Source organism: Lissotriton helveticus, chromosome 1_2 (assembly GCF_964261635.1).
Source record: "Lissotriton helveticus chromosome 1_2, aLisHel1.1, whole genome shotgun sequence".
Taxonomy (NCBI): Eukaryota; Metazoa; Chordata; class Amphibia; order Caudata; family Salamandridae; genus Lissotriton; species Lissotriton helveticus.
Window position 1 is genome coordinate 153,633,616 of NC_136058.1, and position 22,928 is coordinate 153,656,543.

At 44.9% G+C, this 22,928-nt stretch overlaps 1 protein-coding gene across 1 annotated transcript in view; it reads left to right on the forward strand.

Moving 5' to 3' along the window:
• LDLRAD1 (low density lipoprotein receptor class A domain containing 1) overlaps nucleotides 1–22,928 on the forward strand; it is a 154,503-nt gene that overhangs the window by 81,306 nt on the left and 50,269 nt on the right. The window contains exon 3 of the mRNA XM_078670403.1: nucleotides 4,653–4,790. Coding sequence (XP_078526529.1) covers nucleotides 4,653–4,790 — 138 coding nt within the window. The remainder of the gene's footprint in view (nucleotides 1–4,652; nucleotides 4,791–22,928) is intronic.

Below are 22,928 nucleotides of genomic sequence, written 5' to 3' on the forward strand. Positions count from 1 at the left end.
GGGGGCTCACTGGTCTCCCTACCATCCCAACTTCTAGCTCTGCGTTTGGGCTCAGGAGAATTAATGGGTGGCCTCCCTTGCTCCCATCTCTCCAGGTCCCATGCTCGGCCATCCGATCTTGGAAGGTGATGGAACACGGGCCTTTTATCCCTACTCTCTCTCTGCCCACTCTCTTCTTCTCCCCTCTCACCGCACATCTCTCTGTTATTTTCCCTCTGTTCGCTACACTCCCTTTGCCTCGTATCGCTCAGTATCCGATACGATCCTTCCTGGTTCCCCATATTCCCTGGGCTGCGCTCATTTCTGTCATCACAGGGACTATGGTGCGACCTCTCACAACTCCCATTCTGTTCTCTGGTGGCAGGCACACAGTGTGGACACTTAAAGCTGTTTCTGTACTCTTGTGCTCTCCTCTCCTCTTCACTGAGTATCGGGCACGCCACCCCTCCACTCCCGGGGCCCCCGTTTTCCAGGTCTGTTCTACCTCCATTCCGGGCCCAATGGGTGACTCCCCTACTCCCTCTACAGTCCCACTCCGGGCTACTCTCCCCAGCCCCGCAGTGAGTTCGTGCTCTGCTGTCCTGACTTTCCCTTTCTGCTTCTGCAGCATTGATGCACTTTTGAGCCTTCACTGCCTCATCCCACTGCTTCATGTACTCATTTAGTTCTTGAAAGGACTTTCGTCCAGATCCCCTCAGATCCATTGGCCATCTGGGGCCCCCAGGATCTCCCCCTGGGTCCCCTGCTGTGTGCATCGGGGTACTCCACTCTCTGGGTATCGGCATCTGACTTGGGGAATTAGTGGTATCGTTCCTCCTTGCCTGCTCTGCTCTTTCTCTGTCTTTCCGCTTCCGTTCTTCCCCTTTTGCTCTCTCTTGGTCATATATCGATATTATAGGACCTATGGTAACAGGTACCTGTAGTGCATCTGGTAATGGGTAGGATGTGGCGCTTTCCGTTTCCGGCGCTCTTTGTACCACAAACCTACCGACCACCTGCTGCACCTGACTAGGCTGGAACAACTCTTTCTTTGGCTCAGGATCCCACTGTGAACTGGGAAGCGGTCTATGCTCTCCTGCAATGCCCCCCTTTTCTCCTTCAGTATTCTCGACCTCTCCCCCTGCTCTATTATACGGGGGTGGCCTGTCTGTCAGTAATCTGTTTATCAGGCTGTCCTCTGTTTCGCTCTCATCATCTTCTTCTAGGGGGCTTTTATTTACTGGCGCCTCTAACACTGGGTACAGTTTATTTATTTCCAAATTATGCACTCTCCATCTTTTAGCATCCGCATCCCACCTGGCATCCTGTACTGCCCTTACCGAGCGTTTCACCCTTTCTTGTCGTCTGTTCATATTCCTTTCATGCGCTGCCCTAAGCCATGCTTCAAGGGCTTCAAACTGGGTTGGTCTAGGCAAGGGTCTCTTTGAGGTCATGACTGATTTCAATCGATGTAACACCTCTAATCTGAACGTCCCGTACTTCGGGAACGTCAGTTCCTCGTTTCCTTCAGTAATCTTACTCCACTCTGATATCCAAAGGATCGTATGCAACCCAACATTTACTGCCATATAACGAGCTGGCGTACCCTCCGGCGGGGCTTCTTCCCCTTCATACGATCCTCTCCTCTCTTTCTTAAACAGCGCTTTCAACCATTTAAAACACTTCATAATTATGCGCACAAAATTCAGCCTCGCTACTCTGTTTACTTCCTGATGACAATCCACCAATCCTGTCGCGGCTTTGCTAGCTTGGCCTATCACAGCGCGGTCTTTCTCCTGTTGGCCAATCACGTCGCGACCCTGTATGACGTGTTCGCTAGCTGGCCTATCACAGCGCGGTCTTTCTCCTGTCAGCCAATCACTGCGCGACACCACCTGACGTCTCTTTTCTCCGCTTCGCAGCAGCACCCCTCCTTTCTCAACTCGTCTCCCGGTTATGCATGCGTCCCATTCATACACTGAAAAATGACTACTTCCGACCAAGCGGTCACTTCTCTCGACTGTACGTCCACAGTCTATCTGTAATTGTCAACTCAACTGACGAGATGTCTATCGTCTCTCTGATAGGTTACTTACACACACAGTAACTTCCGACCAGCGTCCGTTACTCACGCACTCACTCTTACGTTCCCCCTATCTCGGTCTCTCGGGTGATCAATGGTACCTCATGACCCCCTTCACACTAGTTGACAATTACTCTGGGTGTCCGATACACCCGAACCACTTAAGCTCTCTTTGAACTTAAGATTTCCACCGGTTGCGCGCGCTCACAACCTGTTCCACAGTCACTCTACAGACATTCAACTCCGCCAGACATTACAACATAGATACAATACAAAAACACCGCAATCTAACACGCATAACCCTTTATACTCACTCTCGACCGATACTGCTGCTTTTTCTGTCTCACGTCATCCGGATCTTCATCTGCGGGCTGTTCTTCCGATCATCGATTTCTAGGGGCCTTGGGGTAAGCTAACCTGGCCTAGGTCACCGTCCTCAAGAAGGCAACCATCCTCTATAGCTACCAACTGAAAGGGCGAGATTTTGATCGATACCTTATATCTATTGATCCAAACCTCGATCTGGTCGACTGAACCTTTATTGCCTGTCTTGGAAGGAAACAGTACACCTATCTGCAAATTAGTTCACCCAAGAAAGGACTCTACTCTCAAAGATCACGGACAACTTCTAGGTTTCAAAAGTTTATTGTAAAGATATAATGAGCTGCAAATACAAGCATCTCAGAATGAGATTCACGAGATACACAGGTCCAATTACATACATGTGCTCTCGAAAAGCCCTCAGACGAGCAACAGAAATCACTAACACAAGTTCTAAAAATAGCAAAGCTATCAGCATAGACGCATATCTCTCCTTCATTTAGGTTGGAGGAAAACAAACACAGGTTAGGCGTCCCTACCCTGTTCTAGATGGTATCCCTACTTAACCAAATCCCAACCTAACAAAGGTGTCAGCAATGAATGACCCCCAAGGGAAGTCACCCACTCTAAGTCTCTTGGTGAAAACCTAAAGTTCTCCAGTCATGACCCCTCACTGCCTACCCATCCGCTCTCTAAAGGGTCCTCAGGTCTCTGCTCTAACTCCACCCAGGGGTGCTGTCCCTAATACAAAATAGTCAACAACATTTGAGACGCCCCTTGCGAAACGCCTCTCACGTGGTGCAACTTCAGGCTTTTTCCATGATGCTTTGTATTGGGCCTCAGACGTTAGAGTTGACCTTGCTTCTCAGTCTCTTCTCCGGCCCGCTGATACCCCTTAAACATTCCAGAACCCTCCTCCATGTCTGGGCCGTCTACTGAACAGGCCTCTATTCATTCACTTATAATTGGATCCCCCCTTTCCTGTTGCAGACAGATATCTGCCGCCAAGAACCCAACTCTCATAGACTTCTAAAAAGGCTTGCAACATTTCTCAGCCCAGACATGTACGTGTAAATCAATGCTAAAACATTTCAGGCCTACAATATTTCACATTATGATTATAGCATTCAATTTCTTCATTTAATTAAAGCATGTTAAAACTCTTATTCTATTATTTAGAAAACATTACTCTAAATCATGGCCCATTAATGCAATGACCAAAAACGTTAAACAATCTGTGTCGTGAAAAGAAACACCTTCCCTTTTAGCTCCAGCTCTGGCCCTGAGGCCTACCACGTTCTGCGTTTTACCACAGACCATCTTATATGTTAACAGCTACACGACATAGATTCAAAATAATCACGTCTAATAAAATCATATAATGTCACACATTTCTGTATTAATTCCACTTCTACTTAAATCTCTATATTAGCTATACATTTAGAATATAATTTCAAATACTATTAGCACTCATGGCATTTCTCTTCATGAATTATGCTCTCTATAGGTAAGTGTGATGTACTCATATATTTATATCAGTTTGCGCTCTCTCATCACCATTTCATGGGAAATGAAAACTATTTGATTATTTCTACTCTTGCTAAAAGAATAGAGAAATCTAGTCGTGTATGATGTACACCAGGACATGGATGTTGTTGTAAAGGCCAACACAGTACATAAAGCGGACATGTTATCCCATGTGTGCATTGTAACTGCCCCAGAAACATGTCGGATATGACGCACTGGAAGGAAATCCCGCATTGGGTCAGAAACAGATAGTGTGCTCCTGCAGTGGCACCCGTACTGCAGATTCTGTGCACAGCTCATGTGAGCATGAACTTGTAGTTTAAGATCTAAGGAAGCAGGCGGGCTTTTGTACAAACATTTCCACTTTGTAGATTTCACGTCAGAAGTGCATGCAGCGGTCCATGGCAGCGCAGTGCAAGCCGGTAAGTACACCTGCGATGGGTACTACCTACTGGACAGGAATCAACTATTTAATGCTTTGTTTGCAACAGCAAAAATGGCCAGAAAGTATATGTGTGCTTTGCGATTCGTAATAGAAATTACGAACCGCAGAGCACGTACAGACACTGAATTATTTCATCCAAAGTCTTGCACGTGAGGCTGATGAAACGTCTTAAATATTTGAAACCTGCAAACCCTGGGGCCGAAAGAGGCACGCAAAAGAAATACATTTTAAAAGGACATTTGCTTATTCACATCAAATGAAGATCATGTACTGTTTCGTTTTCTTTCTTGAATTTAGTAAACCGCTACTGCATGACGTCAGCTAATCAGACGGGATTTCTGTGTGACGACAGAGCCACCTGCATCTCGGCTTCGAATGTCTGCAATGGAGTGAAGGGCTGTTTGAACGGAGAAGATGAGGAGCCCACGTTATGCAGTAAGCATTATTTGTTTGTTATGCCTTTATTAAAATGTCTTATGCAGTGGGAATTTTTAGGGCCGTTCATGCAGACAGGGCACAACCACAGATGGACTAAAACGTCATCAGCCTGGACTAAGATGTGCATCCGGTACAGAACCCACCGATGAATGGAGGACAGAGCTGAGGAGAGTGGAAATACACGAAAGGTGATATCTTCACTATTAATGACAACGTGAGTGTCTTTACACAAATAAGGGAACCCCTCTTGGAGACTATCAACACAGCTTGGGCCCCCTGAACATGCTAGACAAGTACATATGGGGCAAGCGATGTACAATTCCCACTTATCTATGGAAGCACACTTATACCAACTGTATGGTGACCCGGAAGTGGGAGCTGAGATGGGAATTAGTGAGTTGCATTGAAATAGAAGGTATCTCACCACTGTTATATACAATTGTCGAGACCACGAATCTACAGGGGAGAATCTTGGAATAGATTCAAACACTTACTGTCGTCAGTGAGTACTATGGGGAATTACGAATTACGAAATGTGATTTACAGAATGGGATCTAGATTCAGTTCCTCGTAATCCCATCGAGAGATTGTAGGCCAGGACCCATTAGGGTGCTATGATATTTACCCAGTTTCCCTCCCCATCCCTTTTCCCCTTAATCCCACTGCCCCTCCAATCCCCCGAGTTGTGATTCCCTTGGCTCATCATGTTCCTGTCACTTCTTCTCCCTTCTCAGTAGTACTTTGGGATATATGATATGTATCAAGTTTCATTTAGTTAATAGGATACAGATACCAGTTAGCATAGGGCTATAGTAGTGGGCAGTAGCAAACTATTATATAGCGCTTCATACATATCTGTCGTGAAACGCTGTAACCAGAACGTACGTTCCCTTATGATGATTCTATTTATTGCTTCCTGGAAATAGTTAATGAAAATATTGACTAAATACATGCTTAAAAAAAATAGATAAGGTTCATGCAGTTAACTTCCTTCGATCACAGACCTGGGAGTGTACATATTAAGAGTAATCCTGAAAAACGCATCGTTTTTGCATAGTTTCAACTTTATTAGGAAAGAACGCAACTATACGAGAGGTGCTGATTGCATTTTTTCAAGTTGAGAATGTGATTAAGGCAGAGTTTGAGAAACAGCAGCCTATGCTATGTCTACTCAGTTCAGGTTTTCATTGTATTGTATGCTCGTGGTCTGGGAACTCGTACTGCATCATAAATGTTCAACCTATTGGGGTTCATGGAGCGCTGCTATTGAACTATTGTTACTGTTCATACCATGTATGGGAGTACCAAAGTGCAAGATGGACTCATAATATCCAGAAGCTATAATCTGCCTCCTTATTTTTCTGGTCTCGCTGCAGGTAGCTTCAACTGTCTGTTGCCCACAGCATTGCATACAATACGAAACAGAGTAGGTTTTAGGTCAGTGCTTTGCTCATGGCTGGATGGCTTTCTTCTCTGTCTCCTTTGCCTTATCTTGAATGGATGACATCCCTCCGAATTCTTATGTTTGTCTGACCTTGTAGCATTTGCACTTTACCACTGCTGTTTATTGGCTGAGTTGTATCCTTCCACCGCTGATGTTGTAGGGAAGTCACTGTTTCCCCACATCAAAAAATATATTGCTGTCATCTTCATTTACAATTTGAGTGGGACCTTTAAACAATGAAATTCTGCTTAAGTTCCACACAGAACCTCCATCCACCCTGACCGCATTTCTGAAGACTTCGATAACCTTCTTAGGATTTGACCAATTTGGTAAACCTTTATTTACACCTTCCTTCCTTTTTACACGGACATAATCACCCACTTTAATGGAGCAACAAGATGTAGAACCAATTCTCTTGACCATATTATGTTTCATTTTGTCTTTATACAATTGAACTCTGTTTTTAACTGCTTCAAAATCTACTTTCATACAATTTTCAGTACCAGCTAAATTTCCTTTTAACCACCATGGAACTAATTTTGTACTAGGCTTCCTTCCTCTTAGTAGCTCAAAAGGTGTGACTAAAGTTACTGAATTAGGTGATGTCCTATAAGCTAACAACATGGATTGCAATGCATTTCTCCAATTCAAATTGCCCTTGATAGAGAGTTGTATAGCTTCCTTAATTACACGGTTGAATCTCTCAACCTGGCCATTGGCTTCTGGATGGAAAACAGCAATTTTCCTATGGATAATACCGCACTTAACAAAAAATTGTTCTGTTTCCTTGCTCACAAACTGCGGCCCATTATCAGTCACAATCTCCTGAGGAATACCTTCCCTGCAAAAATTTTCATCTAGGAATTCTATTATTTGACATGAAGTGACCTCCCTTACCATTTTGACCTCTGGCCATTTAGAAAAATAGTCTATAAGTACTATGCCAAAAGCTTCTTGTCTAGGTAAACAATTAAAAGGTCCTATTATATCTATTCCAAGTTTTCGCCAGGGCCCTGAAGGTAATTCAACAGGACATGGTTCAGGGCGTAAAGCGACTGCTGTCTTGTCACTATTTGAGCAATAAGAACATGAACGTACAAATTGTTCTACACATGAGTCAATGCCTGGCCACCAAAATGACTCCTTCAAACGCCTTCTGGTGAATGATATCCCCAAATGTCCCTCATGGGCGATCTTAATAATAGAGTTCCTAATAGAAAAAGGTGGTACAATTTTATCGCCACGAAGAATTAATTCATTTTCTATTGCAAGTTCTTCTTGAATTTTATAAAAACCCATCAAATTCCCTGTTAACTTCCTCTGTTCTGGCCAGCCATGAATAAGGTACTTTTTGACACTGCACAATTCTAAATCCTTATTCATCTCTTCCATCCAATCCTTTTCCTTTAATGATATTTGTTCACCACATACTAGGTTAATGTCATGAAAAGTAAAAGCCACTTCACATTCTTCTTCCTCAATTTTTGCATGTGTCCCTGAATCAGAAATCAATCTGGACATGCAATCGGCATGCATATTCGCCTTTCCTTGAACATATTCAATGGTGTATTGAAAAGATTGTAATCTTGATGCTAATCTTGCCAGACGTGCTGACATGGTTCTGCCTCCACCTGGAGCCATGAGATACACTAAAGGTTTGTGATCAGTCTTTATCAAAAATTTTGTACCCCACAAAAAAGGTCTAAAGTGTTCAGCTCCCCAAACACACGCTAGTAACTCTCTCTCTATTACAGAATAATTCTTTTCTGCATCTCTCAGAGCTCTAGATGCATATGCAACAACCCGTTCTCTTTCATTGTCTTTCTGGAGGAGTACTCCACCTAAACCAGAAGAACTAGCATCTACCATGATGATACATTTCATTCCAATTACAAAAGGTTTGAGACATGGTGCTTTTATAATAAACATTTTTAAATTTTGAAAAGCCTTTGTCATTTCTTCAGTCCAGTTATACTTTACGTTTTTCTTTAGTAGGCACCTGAATGGATCAACTTTTACTGAAAAATTCGGTATAAATTTGGCATAAAATTCGATAAGGCCTAAAAATGCTACAAGTTGTTCTTTTGAAGTAGGTATAGGAGCATTTATGATGCTCTTGATATGATTTTTTTTTGGTTTGATTCCTTCTCTACTTATAGTATGTCCAAGGTACTCTACTTCCTTTTGTTTAAATTTGCATTTGTCAATGCGTAGTGTTAATCCTTTGTTTGCTAATGCAGCAATCACACATTTTAAATTGTTGTCATGTTCAGTGTCATCTTTACCATATACTAATATGTCATCTTGAAATGCTATGGCCCCGCTTAAACCTTCCAAAGTATCTCTCATTAATCTTTGGAACACTGAGGCCGCACTCGCTAAACCAAAAGGCATGCGACAAAACCTGTATAATCCTTCAGGTGTGATGAATGCCGTTATGTTTTTGGATTCATCAGCCAAAACAACTTGATGGTATGCGCTGGCTAGATCAACACATGAGAATACTTGTGCCCCAGCCAGTGTCGAGACCATCTCATGTAGGTTGGGTAATGGATGTGAATCAACCCAAATTGCTGCATTGACGCTGCGGAGGTCAATGCATAATCTGAGTTCCCCATTGGACTTAACCGAAATCACAATGGGGGAAACCCAAGGTGATGACTCTATAGGTTCAATAATGTTTTTTGTACAGAGATCTTTTAACATTTCCTTAAGTTTGATTCTGTATGATAATGGGACATTCCTTACTCTATGTCTCACGGGAATGGTGTTTTCTTTTAACTTGATGGTGTGTTCAAATCCCTTATACTGGCCTAATTTACCACTAAAAACTGTAGGAAAAGAATTACGCAATTCCTCTACTATTATTGAACTGTTCTCTGTGACATTCGGAACACTTAATATTTGTTCAACGTATACAGGTGGATCGGCTCTGGGATCAATTTTCATCCCTAATTCGTACTGGTGTGGCCAACTTAGGAGTGACAATCCAGATCTTGACACATAGATTTTTCCTGTTATGTGTCGGTTGGCGAATTGTATGTTTGCTATGAAGTAACCAATTAAGTCAATTTTGTGGCCTGTGTATCCACAGATGTCATAGAACTATTTTTCATTTTTTTCTTTCATTTCTCATGTAGCGCTCTATGAAAGAGCATGCCGTGTTCCCTGCTCTGTTTGCCTCTGCACAAGGAGCTCGCTTGCTCTCCATCCCTCGCTCGTCCAGATATCTCTGCTCCATCTCTCACCTCTCACCCTTAATTTGTAAATGTGACATCGGACTCGCTGTGCTCAGTGTAGTGCTCTCTCTCTGTCTCATACTCTGTCTGTCTCTCCCCCATCGCCCCCTGAGCTCTTTAGCTGTTTTCTGGAGTATACCAGTGCAAGCCAAACCTATGACTCGCATGCAGAGCAGCCACCAGGGTGTGCGGCCTGAAAACAAGTGAAGGGGGGCAAGGGATGGGGGAGCAGATGTGACCTGGACAAGGCACGTAGGGTGGGGCGATGAGGTTGTATAGAACTGCTTCTTGTAGCCACTCACCATGACCTAGAGGGAACAGTAATGAAACAATGCAACCTTCCAGCCCCACCAAGCAACAGCAACCTGTGACAAACACACGAAGGACAGTGGCTGAAGGAGTATGACCCAAAAACCACTCTATACGTTTTGTACTTTTAAAAGTATTCATGATATGGCGTCCCCCAGACAGGTAAGGCTATCTGTTCCAAGACAAAACCAAGGGCGGCTCCTCCACGTGGGCGGAGAAGCGTCACCCCACCAGGGCCGGACTGGGAACTGAAAGCAGCCCTGGCAAATGTTCCCAGACCAGCCCCCATCCGGCGCGTAGCGAGCGAGCGCAACGTGCGAGCCTACAATGATAACATATAATTGACAAACACTGCTGCCATCTCCTTATTGGTCATGCAGAACTGGATATGGCAATGGCATGGATACCTTGCATTATCTGTATTGCCTTATTATGCCTTTATTTCGTACCAATTGAAATAAAAACATGCTTTAAAAAAAACTACTCCAGTCTACTGCGTCTAATTCCACCCACTTCAATCTACACCACCCCAATCTTATCTACCCTACTCCAATCTACCCCATTCCCATCTACCTCACTCATCCCAATCCACCACACGCCTCTCTATCCAACTCCACTGCAATACAATCTATCCCAATCTACCCCACTCCAATCTACCCCACACCTCCCCAATCTATCCCACTCCATCCCAATCTACCCTACAATATACCCACTTCAATCTACCCCCTCCACTTTACTCCAGTTGACCCAACTCCACTCTAGTATACCCCACTCCAGTCTACCCCACTCCACTCCCATCTACCCTAATCAACCCCACAATTCCCAATCTACCCCACTCTTCCCAATCTACCCCACTCTTCCCAATCTACCCCACTCTTCCCAATCTACCCCACTCTTCCCAATCTACCCCACTCTTCCCAATCTACCCACTCTTCCCAATCTACCCCACTTCATCCCAATCTACCCCACTTCATCCCAATCCATCCCACTTCATCCCAACCCACCCCAATCCAATCTACCCCACTACAATCTACCACGCTGATCTACCCAACTACCTAATGCCTCCCCAATACAATCTACCCCACTCCCTTCTACCTCACTCTAGCCTCACTACACTACGCCAATCTTCCCCACTCCACTCTAACACAATCCACCCTATTCCACTACCCCAATATACCCCACTCCAATCTACCCTACGCTACACCACACCACTAACTTTTAGACATGCTGAACAGTAGCCACACTGGTATACAGCATGGCTGAAACACATTGCCCAAGCAAATAGCTCTCACATAGGCAAGACCTATTGGCTTTTCCAGTGCTTGTTTATTAGTGGCCTGTTGACAATGCATATGCAGAATTTCATGATAAAACGGAGGAACGGCTAGTTTTTAAGATAAAAGCCTAGCAGCATTAAGAACGTTTTGGAGTAAAAGGCTTTAACCTACCGTATGTATTTTAACTTTCATGCTCCGTGTTACACTAGCATGCTAATTGGTGCCAGATTTTGCAAATATTAAAAACAAGTAGGAATTGTTTTATTGCACACCAAGGTATAACGTGCATGTGCTCCTAATGGCGACCGATTAATATGTTAGCCACTAAGCTAGCTGACCATGCCTTTCAATGTATATTATATTTTTCTTATGTTTTTTCCCTGCCTTTTTAGGTCTCGTGACCTACAATGCGCGCAAGCGCATTGAGGGATCGAGAATTCAAGTGCTCGAAATCCTCATGAAACCACTAGCTTTTTGCTGCGGTTTTCATGAAGTTCACGTGGCCACAGGCACGCGCTTTTGGGCCATAAACTTGCATTTCTCCTCCCCCTCCCCAGCCAGCTTCCCCCAGGCCGTAGCAGCACTCCTCCCACACCAGCACCTCCCCTCTCTCTCCCCGCAAACAAAGCCTTTACTTTCATTTCTCCTCCCCCTCCCCAGCCAGCTTCCCCCAGGACGTAGCAGCACTCCTCCCACACCAGCACCTCCCCTCTCTCTCCCCGCAAACACAGCCTTTACTTCTCCTCCCCTAACTTTGCCGTCAGAACTTAGTTTCTTGTTAATTTATGTTTTCGTTGCAGTGACTTTTTAATTTATGTTTTCGTTGCAGTGACTTTTACTTGCTCATGGAATGACACCCACGCTCCTCCCATTGCTGTTTCGGTGCACATTTCATTGCCGCTTTTTTGTGCCTCGTATTTCTGTTCCCGAGCTCCGCCAGCAGCTCTTCCCGCTCCGCCCTCTGCTCTCCGCCCCCTGCCTCCCCAGCCGCCAGCACCTCCCCTCTCTTCAAATCTCGGCAGCTTCTCCTCCCCTTTCACTGCCCAGCCAGGCAGCCCCCCACCTCTCTGCCTCTAGCTGAATCGAAAATTAAGAGCGGTGAACTTTTTGGATGTAAATCAGTTTACCTTCTACGTTTTTCACTTGTTTCCATGTAGCAGCATCTGTTCCCCAGCCTGCCAAGAGCAGCTCTTCCCGCACCGCTCCGCCCCCTGCATTCTTCCAGTCCTCTCACCTACTTGCATTTCTCCTCCCCCTCCCCAGCCGCCAGCACCTCCCCTCTCTCTCCCCACACACAGCCTTACTCGGCAGCTTCTCCTCCCTCCTCCCTTTTCACTGGCCAGTCCTCTATCTGAATCGAAAATTAAGAGCAGTGAACTTTTTGGATGTAAATCAGTTTACCTTCTACATTTCTCACTTGTTTCCATGTTTTCATGAAATGCGACACATCTCGTTTCTGCCCGTGTTCAATTAGACATGTAAATTCAATTCTTAGTCACCAGCACGCATGCGCATACATGCCTCGACTTCCGCATCGCAAAGCTGGCGTCCATTAAAGAATTGTGCATTATATATTTGTCTCCGAAGGCATTTTATGATTCAAAGCGTCAGTCCTAAATACACCAAAAACTCAAAACTTTCCTATTGCGAGACCTATTGCATTTCCAATGCTTGTTTGGCAGAGCTGTTCATCTCTACAGCCTCACATACCATGACCATGAAAACGGTGCTGTATTTCCTCATGCCGCCAAGAGACCCATATTAGGCCCAACTGATCATTTTCTGGCGCCGGTCCGGACCTTGCCATCCGAACTCTGCATTTAAGGCGCTCACAAATTCAGCAGATGTTTCTACTTTTGAAACCACTGGTGGCACTTGGGCTTGAATGAGCATTATCAGAGAGCATTAAACACCATAAAATAGAAAGGAAGTACAGGGTCAGTTGGCTTTGGTGGAGTAACCGCCACCAGAAACCCAACCAACTTCAAGCTCCTGATGAATCTGTGGGGCCCAAAGGTGCACCAGAGAGTTCCAAACCATCTGTAAAAGCTGCAGCATGGTCGCCTTGAAGTCTGAGATTTGCTGCAGAGCCTAGTGTGGCCGGTGAACTTGCAGCACAGTGGGTACAAAACTGGAATGGGATCAGTCGGACATAAAAGCTAGAGTTATTTTATGAGACTCTATTTTAGAGATACCTATTCCCTTTAAATTGGAACACATTGGCCAATGTTACTAAGACAGCCAGGTGTTAACTGAGTCTGGTATTTGTAGGTAAGTTGGGCTTCCTTTTTAACTGTTGAGCTTAACAAACGTCTGAAAGAATAGGGAAAACCTATGCCAATTAACTGCCAGCTGGACGTTGCCTTTTTTATTTAGAAAAGAGGGTGACAGAGCTCAATTTGAAAGGGTTATAGTGGCCCTCGGCTGATTCTGGACCCTCACTTATGCATGCCAAGGTTTTGGCCACACCATGAACAACTCTCTTGGACCCTTAGGGCCTGTGGTTAGGGTCTATCGAGCCTGCAGTGAGGATACCACATACATCATCAAAGGCCCTGCCATGGTCAGTAAGGAAACATGGAATAACACCTGCCAAAGACCCAACAAGGAATCTGTAGGTAGGGTTCCATTTGTCAACCCCCAAGTCAGTATACACACAAGGCCTGCATCTATAGTTATTTATTATGCACAAGTCTGGTGAAGAAAATATGCAGCATGATTATAGCAACACAGAGTATTCCAACTTCTATGTGGTGAACATCCCCCTTTATAGTAGCCAACCAGTAGTGATTTTTGGTGAAACATAAGCCCATTGCTTTGACTTTCTCAAACTGTAACCTCTTGCTCAGTATTTTCTTAACTTTATGGCTAACAATATCACAGAACACACTATTCAAAAAAGACAAAGGAGGTTCTAGCCTCTCTGTGCTAGGTAATTTTAAACAAGTTTGTAAATTATAATCTGGTCCTACCGTCTGATCATGACAGAGAAGAGAACCCCTCTCAAACAGTCCTTTTATCTGCTGTCCCACTGCTACGAGCAACAAGTCCGCATGGATATGGGAAGGATTGCATCATAGGCCTTTCACCGCCGTGTGGTATTTGAAATCAGTGAGGAGGCCAGGTGTTTCTAAATACCTTTTTGCAAGGGTGCTTCCGCAAGATTTCCCTCTTCCCCCCACAGCTACGGTACCTGATAAATACAGCAGTGAGCTCCTGTGATCATATTTACTTAGCTTGCAGCTAGTGAGCCCATAGCGGAGGCTGCTACACCAAAAAGCCGGGTCCTGGCGCCACCATTTATCCAGCATTCTCAGGCACATGCTTTGCACCGGGGGCTGGGTGTGTTCAGAGATGTGTATGGGGGATTCCGTATTTAGCTCACATCTCTATTCACGAATGTTTTCTTGGTATGCAATTAAGATTCAGAAAAGAACATATAAGATACGGAATCAGAAAAAAGGGCCTGCCTCTTGCACCCGTTCGTACTCGTTGTAAAAGTTGTGCTCGCTACAGAACCGGGAGAATGGGCATTTGACATCTACACACTCTAATACAACCCCCACCCCCGTGCTCGGATCATTATTTCAAATGGCATCGACACCTGTCTTCCCAAAGTGAGTTCATGATCTTCACATACGTACGCAACATACGTTGTCATTGTAATAGACCCCCAAATGCAGCTAAGTGTATCTGTTGCAGCAAAGAGGCCAAACTCTGAATGGGCACGTAAACAGGGTTATTGCCATAGACCGTAATAGGTGTGATGCACATTGGCTCACAGTGTGGCAGAAGGATGAAGAACTGATCATGCCCATGTAATGCCTGTATCTGTTTGGTTAGGAGAGGTCACACAACTGCCACTGATGGAAGCGGCCCTCTCCACCACGAACATGGGCCCGTATTTTCAAAATGTTTAACTGGTGGCACAAATTATAAATCACCTGAAATTGTGGGTAATTTGAAATTCACACAAACAAATGTGTCCGTACACGGAGGGAAGCTACTAAGGGCCATGTCGCATGTTATATGGGAGGGCAGGGTGTGCCATTATTCCCCAAGGGGCCATACTTCTTCGGGGCCCCATGCCCGTGCTACATTTGTTTATAGATTGTAAAGTAAGTCTACTTACTCAATTTATTAATAACAAGTCAACTAACGTGGCTAATACCAGTAGACAGAGCCAGATATTCCGAGTTTCTTGACCCGGGCTCCACAAAAATACCTAACATGCCTGGGTCATATCTGGGAGTCCACTTTACACCTAGAAATTTGAACCATCATTGCGGAGTATTAAATAACTGTTTTGCTGGAGTAGTTCTTCAGTTTCACAACGAGGGCTAGCACCCAGGCCTGTATTAGGAAGAACTGTGGTCTCGGCCAATACAAATCCTTGGCAAAACCCATCGTCCTCACAGCAATGCACTTGACTGCAGTACTACGGAAGTGCCTGCCGGCTGCAGGCCGCCAATATACCTTATGTTTTAATCCCGGCCAGGCCGCGGCCCGGCCCACAGACTAGTGCCAATGCCATGACGAAAATGCAATTTGGAAAAATGCACTCACCTGCGATCGGCGGGCCGGGGCAGTCTGCAGACAGTCGGCAGCAGCAGCAAGCATCAGGGAGGGACAGTGGGACACGCAGGCAGGGGCTACTACAAACAATTAAATTATGGGGTGCATGCGTGCAACTTGCCTAAATCTCTGGCTGGCTTAGTTCGTCTGGAATGCTCTGACTCACGGGTCACGCGCGCGAACCCCAATACGCATGTCATGTCACCACCAATGCCGCCCCTCCCCACCCTACGGTGGTTGAACTGAGACCGCGCAGACGCAGAGACATCTGCGCAGCGCGCTGCGCGATTGATATTGATTACATTTGCACTAGAGAAAAAGAAAGTACAGATTTATTGATGGTGTGCTTTATTATTTCTGCTCCTCGCACGGAGCGCTGAGCAGCGAGGAGAGACGCAGGCAGACTACTGAGCTTCAACTTCTCTATTTATTGACTACCACGGCACGCATGCTGGACAAAAAAACGGCCCAACGACAAAACCGCCCCCCTGCCAAAAAACCGGCCCCCACCCTTGGCAGCCGACCGGGGGATTGCCCGGTGCCCGGCATTGCCAGTCCGGGCCTGCACCCCACTGATTTCTCGCAGAGCGAGAAGCAGAAACATAAAATGGTATTTTAAATACCATTTTATGTTTCTGCTTCTCGCACTGCGAGAAAGCAGAAGGCAGGATTTGGTTGGGGGCGGGCGGGTGGGCGGGTGGGCGGTCCTGCTCCCGGCAGGGGTGGAGTGGCTTGCCCACTGTTGTGGGCGCTGACTGTTTGGTCGGCCCCAGGGCTGACCAAACCAGTCATGCGCACTCTGTATTTTCTCTATGTAGGCTGCATGGAGCCTACATGGAGAAAATGGCCACCCCGTAGACACCTGTGGGGTCGGCGTCCCAGCCAATCACAACACTGCCATTGCAGCGTTGTGTTCAGCTTAGGGGAGGGAGGCTGCCTGCTTTCTGTGTGGAGAGGAGAGAGGAGACGTGGGACTGAAGGCGAAGGTAAGTTTAAATGGTTTAACAAAAAATTAAATTAACCCCCCCCACACCTCCACCAGTGAGTCATGCCAGGTATGACTGGACATAACAATCAAGGTACAACGAATGCATGGAGCTTTACAATTTTTTGGACCAGATGGAATTCCCTACTAAATTACTATCAATTGCTTAAGGTAATTATAAAGTCAAACTGGTAAGGTCTTTTGTAAAATGACGGGACAGGGATTAAATATGTAAATCCCTTGAATGCACAGCAGTCGGTGGTATATAACAATATTTAATCAAAACTTCTTTATTAGGTTATTTTTTAAACCATAAAAAAATAGCAATACCTCTATAGGTTTCTCAGAATCAAACATGACCATACATATTATGCATAAACCATTAAAAAACGAATGACAGAAATAATAATACACATCATATGTAAAATATTTTTTTAAAAATAGCTTAATTCGATGAAATATAGTCTTCTCCTAATCTTTAGAGTCGTTTTAAGAAAAGAGATTATATGAAAACAGACTTCAATTGCTTGTATTTTTTTGTAAAAACACCATAGCTGGAATTATCTTCACAGAAATAGAGATCGCTTTGTGAGCATCCTGCAGGCACACATTCATCTCATGAAAATTCTACCAAATTATATCCTCCGAGGCTACTCCTCCATTACAACGGAGGAACGTTGCCATGTTAAAAAATGCCCCCAGAAAAGCAACAGAGCTGAAAAATAAAATGGTGATAACGTTTATTTATTAGCATTTTATTTTTCATCAACCCGTTCCAAACCAGTGTCAGCATGAAGCAGGGCCATTGCTGCTGAATGGCAGCAGCGAGCTGTGCACTTAAGTTTAAAGTGTGCATGTCATTTTGGCCAGAAGTCTTGCGCCGGATTTTAAACTTCTCTAAGACTGCTGTGTCCGAGAAAGCACAAGCCTCCAGTGCTCTTGAGAGCTTATCCCTCCAATCCTGGTGCTTCTCTCATGCTGGTTAACAGCATGCGAGGAGCACCAGGTTTGGCTAGGGGAGTTGGAGGGACCCCACATTGGAGCCTCGAGGAGAGAAGTCTGGAACACTCGAGCGAAGAGGATGTTGTGCAGCAAGCCAGGAAGGTAAGAACCTATTGCTTTTATTTTATTTTCCTACCACCCATTTGCCAACCCCACCATTCTGTGCACATGTCAGGCGCCACTGTATAGCCTTTAATAGGTAGTCAGTGTTCAAATTGCATCATCTAGTCCTGGGCCCATTTCCCTCCCCACGTCAATGTCCACAGTATAACAGTCATCAAGGCGCCACGGCACAAGACACTTTGTAAATATGCATAAGATTATGTGTCTTCCCTCCTAGATGTGAAAACCCTGCCTTGCCTAGTTATGATTTGCATTAGAGCCTTATTGGCATAGAGGATATGTTCTAGGACCCAGTACTGACCATACCAAGAACAACCACTGAGAGGGCACACTAAGGCCCACATTACAAGTCTCCTCTCAATACCACTTTGAGAGAAACATGAGTTTTTTAACAAATCAGTATTACAAGTAATGCAGTTATATTATGTGCAGTATTACTCTTGGTAATACTGTGCACATATCCACCGGGTCTAGCCTATTGAAATTAATCTCCGACAAAAAAACCTGGAATTCAGGGATGACATCCAGTAACCAGTGCGATAACAGTTATTTATGCATGTTATTTTCTATTCCACAGAAAGGTCTACAGGGGATTACATTTAATCCCACAGTAATTCTGCATCCCAAATTGTTAATTTCAGGAGCAGAAAAATACACTGGTTTTAGCGCATTACTTGAGATACGGGTTTAAAGAGAGGGGTTCCAGGTAATGCAGGAAGAGGTTCCCCTTCATAGATCCAGTGATCTTATAATATTGAGCCCCTTTGTTAGAAATTGGTTTTCTGGTTGGCAGCACTACAATCTAAGTCAGGGTAAGTAAGACACACATTTTAAATTAACCTGTGCTCACCCTCTGGTAGCCTGGCACTGAGCAGTCAGGCTTTATCTAAAGTGTGTATCTGTATTCCCTGATTAGGATTGTGGTACCTGCTTGTACATGGGGCATACTCTGCCAACAAGAGACCCAATTTCTAATATCGGTGATCAGCGGTGAGGATAGAACTTGTGTTTGTGCAGTGCTTTAGAGTGATTTAGTGTACACTACTACTCGATATATGGACCAATTCAAACCTCTTTCAATTTTCCCTAATTGACATCTTTGATTTTTTCCAAAAATCTTTTTCCCAAAACTAATGTATTCAATCTGCAGTGTCTGTGGCCTCATCTGGCAATATGTAATTCAAGCTCTCCAATCTGCAAAACAACACAATGGCCCAGCTCAAGGGGCTCTGCCAAGAAAGAAGGGTGTTCACTGAGTGAAGTGCCAAGAAGGCAGAGCTTCAAAAAGCCGTAAGAGCATGGGCAGTAGCCCACCAGACCAACGCAGATGAGGAGATGTATGGGTCAGAGTATGAGGAGGAAGTGGAGCAGGACCTGTCTGGAGGTCTTGTCTTGCAGTATACTGATGTGGGGGTTAACACCTTACACACACCTTGGGAGGTGGGGAACAACAAACACTCAGACGCTTAGACAAGGCTTAAAGAAAAATAAAATTATTTAGAAATACTGCCCTCACTCACACACAATGTGTGTGACATGCTTCATCTTCGGGTCTGCTAACAATACGCCCCCGCGTAGCCACGGCGGGGTGGCGGAGCATATGGAGGGGAAACAGAAAAACACTACTACTCAAGAAAATAATAATAAACAAACATTAACAGACAACATATAAGTGACATACAGTGATCACAAATAAATTTTGTCCGTCAGGACTGGGTGGGTGATAGACTAACGGTGCAGTTAGAAAGTGCTCATAAAAACTGGCTCATTGGGTACCCATAAGTGCTTTATTCGGGGGTCCCAAGGTCAGGGTTAAAATTAATGTGAAGGATGTATGCGTGTTTCGGCAGACAGTCAAGATCCAGAAAACACGACTCCTTATACTGCTGTGGTCAACATGTTTTGACCGTTACTCAGTGCCCTAAATTTATGGGTCACGCCGGTCTTCGTCAGGACAGTCTAAATGTCCCAGTCCTTATATCCCTCTTACCTTAATCTGGCAAAGGATGAAAGAGCCCACGTGGAGGGTATTTCCACACCCGTGGATTGTTTGTACTAGAACGAAAAGCAATAGTGTTACTACAAACCATCTCCAACTTGATGTGGAATAGTAAAGAACTTCATGGTTTCAATTGCCAAAGTCCCTTGGTGCTCATTGGCTCCAACTTTTACAAAGTTTTTATCAGACACATTTCCAAATCAACTGACTAGTCTCGATTCGGCAAAGAGGCAGCCAAATCCAAACAAACAAGTTCAAATTACCATTTCAAAGTTCCTAAGATGCATATCACATCGTTTACTGTGAAGAAACCTCAGCCTAAGGAAATCTTACAGAGTCTATTGATTTTTAAGGCTCAAAATGGCATCGGCGGGTGGAGCTCCAAAGAACACAACCTGTGTTCAGAAACAAAAGGGACATATACACAGATCAAGCCCTTTATACCATGAGAGTATTGTGCATATCATACTGCTTTCATGCCTCCTATTGTACCCAGAGGCTCGGAGAAAACACATAATATGTCGTCACCCCATACCTCCACTATTCCCTCGAAAATCGAATGGAGTCTATCGTGTACTCGGGGATATAGAGGGATAATATACCCTGTATGATCAACCCACTCACTGTTCCGAAGGATCGCTCCCGCACCAGTCGTGCCCGCAAAGCAGAACCGCCGCGAAGGTTCCGGCATATCCCAACAGCCGCAGTGATATGCGCACCATCACGTCGTCCCCGTTTCCTATACGTCACGTGAGCGTACACCAGAAAACGTCAATACGTACGCGGGGTTGTCGGGAAAAGTAGTTCAAGTGTTTTATCGGGTAAGAATGTTGTTCGGCATATAGCGTCACCGTCATTTTCTTAGTAGTTCTCCCCGTGGTGTGTTGAAGTGCCGATTGGTAGGTGATAAACCAAATTGTGCAAACCCGTCACTCATATCAACGATAACACGAGGTCATGCATGATTACAGGGCGTTGATTCCTGAAAGTTGTTTAGGTGGTGTGTAATATATGCCCGAAAAGTGCAACATATTTGTATTACAGGGAGCCTCTAGAAAAACATGATTATGCACGCTTGAAATGGGTGTTGATGAGGGATCATGTGCAGATGGTAAAACAGGTCCCCTCACCAACCTTCATATCCAAACCAATACGGATTAGTCAGAAGGTAGGGTTGGTACCATGAGGTATAGTGTCAATGTTATCTCCCATCTTGGTCCATCCTGTCATCTAGAAATAGTATATCCAGAACTATCTGATCCCCATTGTTCATCTTGTCAACGCGTGCCACGGTATATCATCATTCAAACTATGTAGGTCACTGCGGAGGCGAAAGACCCACTTCTGTTCCCTAGCCAAGAGGGCTCTGCTTTCAACTTGTCCACGGGTGAATACATTGGGCTTTTCTTAACTGTACATCGTACATCCTTCACAGTATGCCCAGTTTCAGCAAAGTGGGTGGTCAGCTTCGTATTAGACCTGCCACATCTAATAGTGCTGCGATGTTCAGTAACGCGGGTACGGATCTTTCTACATGTCATACCCACATACTGTTTTCCACAAGGGCAAGTAATGAGATATATTACTCCCTGCGAGTTACAATTTGTATGTGATCTTTGTTCCCATGGAGTTGTTATACCTAGGTCAAGCTGTTTGGAATTACTCGTAAGGTGGCATACGCTGCATGAGCCACAGCGATAGTGGCAGGTCACGGGGGCCACCCGGTGATGGCCCCTCCCACCTGTCCATTCACTGCTCTAGGTCTGGTGTGGACTAATAAGTCTTTCAGATTTTGGCTACGTTTAAATGAGAAGAGAGGTTTATCCATTTGCAGGTTGCCAGAATTAAGAATTTTCCAATTTTTCAATATTGTTTGCTTAATCCGTAGGGAAGCGGTATTGAAGGTAGATTAAAAAAACGCTTTATCCACTGGTGGTCTGTGGGTCTTGGATAATAAACCATCCCGGTTCGCATTAAGAGCCCTCTTCTTTGCTCGTTTCACTATTTTTGTAGGGTAGCCTCTTTCGTGTACCTTGGTGGATAGCAGGCTGGCCTCCGCAGTAAAATCATTCAATTTAGAACAGTTCCGACGGATCCGGAAGAACTGACCCACTGGAAGATTTTCTTGCAGTGAGCGAGGATGTAAACTATTGAATGCTAGTAGTGCGTTCTTGTCTGTGCTCTTATGGTACACCCTGGTCTGTAGGACATCTTCACCCGGTTCGATAACCAGATCCAGGAAGGGTAGACTTGTCTTGGTAATTGTTGAGGTGAAATGTAGGAGGGGGTTCCTCTGGTTCAGCCATTCCAGAAAATGAGTCACAGAGTCCGCATCCCCCCTCCAAATGACCAAGACATCGTCTATATACCGACACCATAACCTCATATTAGACCTCCATGGGCAAGCCTCGTGGTGGATCGTAGTGTGTTCGAATGCCCCAACATATAGACCTGCCAGACTAGGCGCGAAGATGCTGCCCATGGAGGTACCATGGGTTTGGAGGTACAAGGTGTTGTCAAATTCAAAGAAATTTTGGGTTAAGGCTATCTCTGTCAGGTGTAGGATAAAAGTTCTGGGCGTCTGATAAGGCCACTCCTCCTGAAACAGAATATCCTCCAATACTCGTAACGTCTCCCTCTGCGGAATATTAGTGTATAGAGCCTCTATATCGAGCCCGATAAGAAACTCAAAGTCCGGGTCAAAGGGCATATCCTTCAGGAGGTTCAAAATATCCAGAGTGTCCCTCAGGTAGGCCGGGAGCTTCTGAACCAAGGGTTTTAAATAGAAGTCACAAAATTCTGACAGTGGTTCCAGCAGCGACCCCATCCCAGAGACGATGGGTTGTCCAGGAGGGGGTCGAGCGGGTTTGTGAATTTTTGGGAGGATATATAGATAAGGTGTCGTAGGATGTTTATTCACCAGAAAGACCGCCTCCTGTTCAGAAATCCAGTCATTGGCCAGAGCTTCCTCCACAGCCATCACAATTTCCGAAGTAATGTCTTCAGTAGGGTCCCCTGGGAGTCGTTGGTAATTTCTCTCATTGGCTAGAAGCCGAAGACATTCCTCTCTGTAGGTCTCCAAATCCAAAAGGACTGTGGCTCCACACTTGTCGGCTGGTTTCAATACTATCTCCTTGCAGTTGGTTAATTCTTTCAGGGCCTCTCTTTCCAAATTTGAGAGG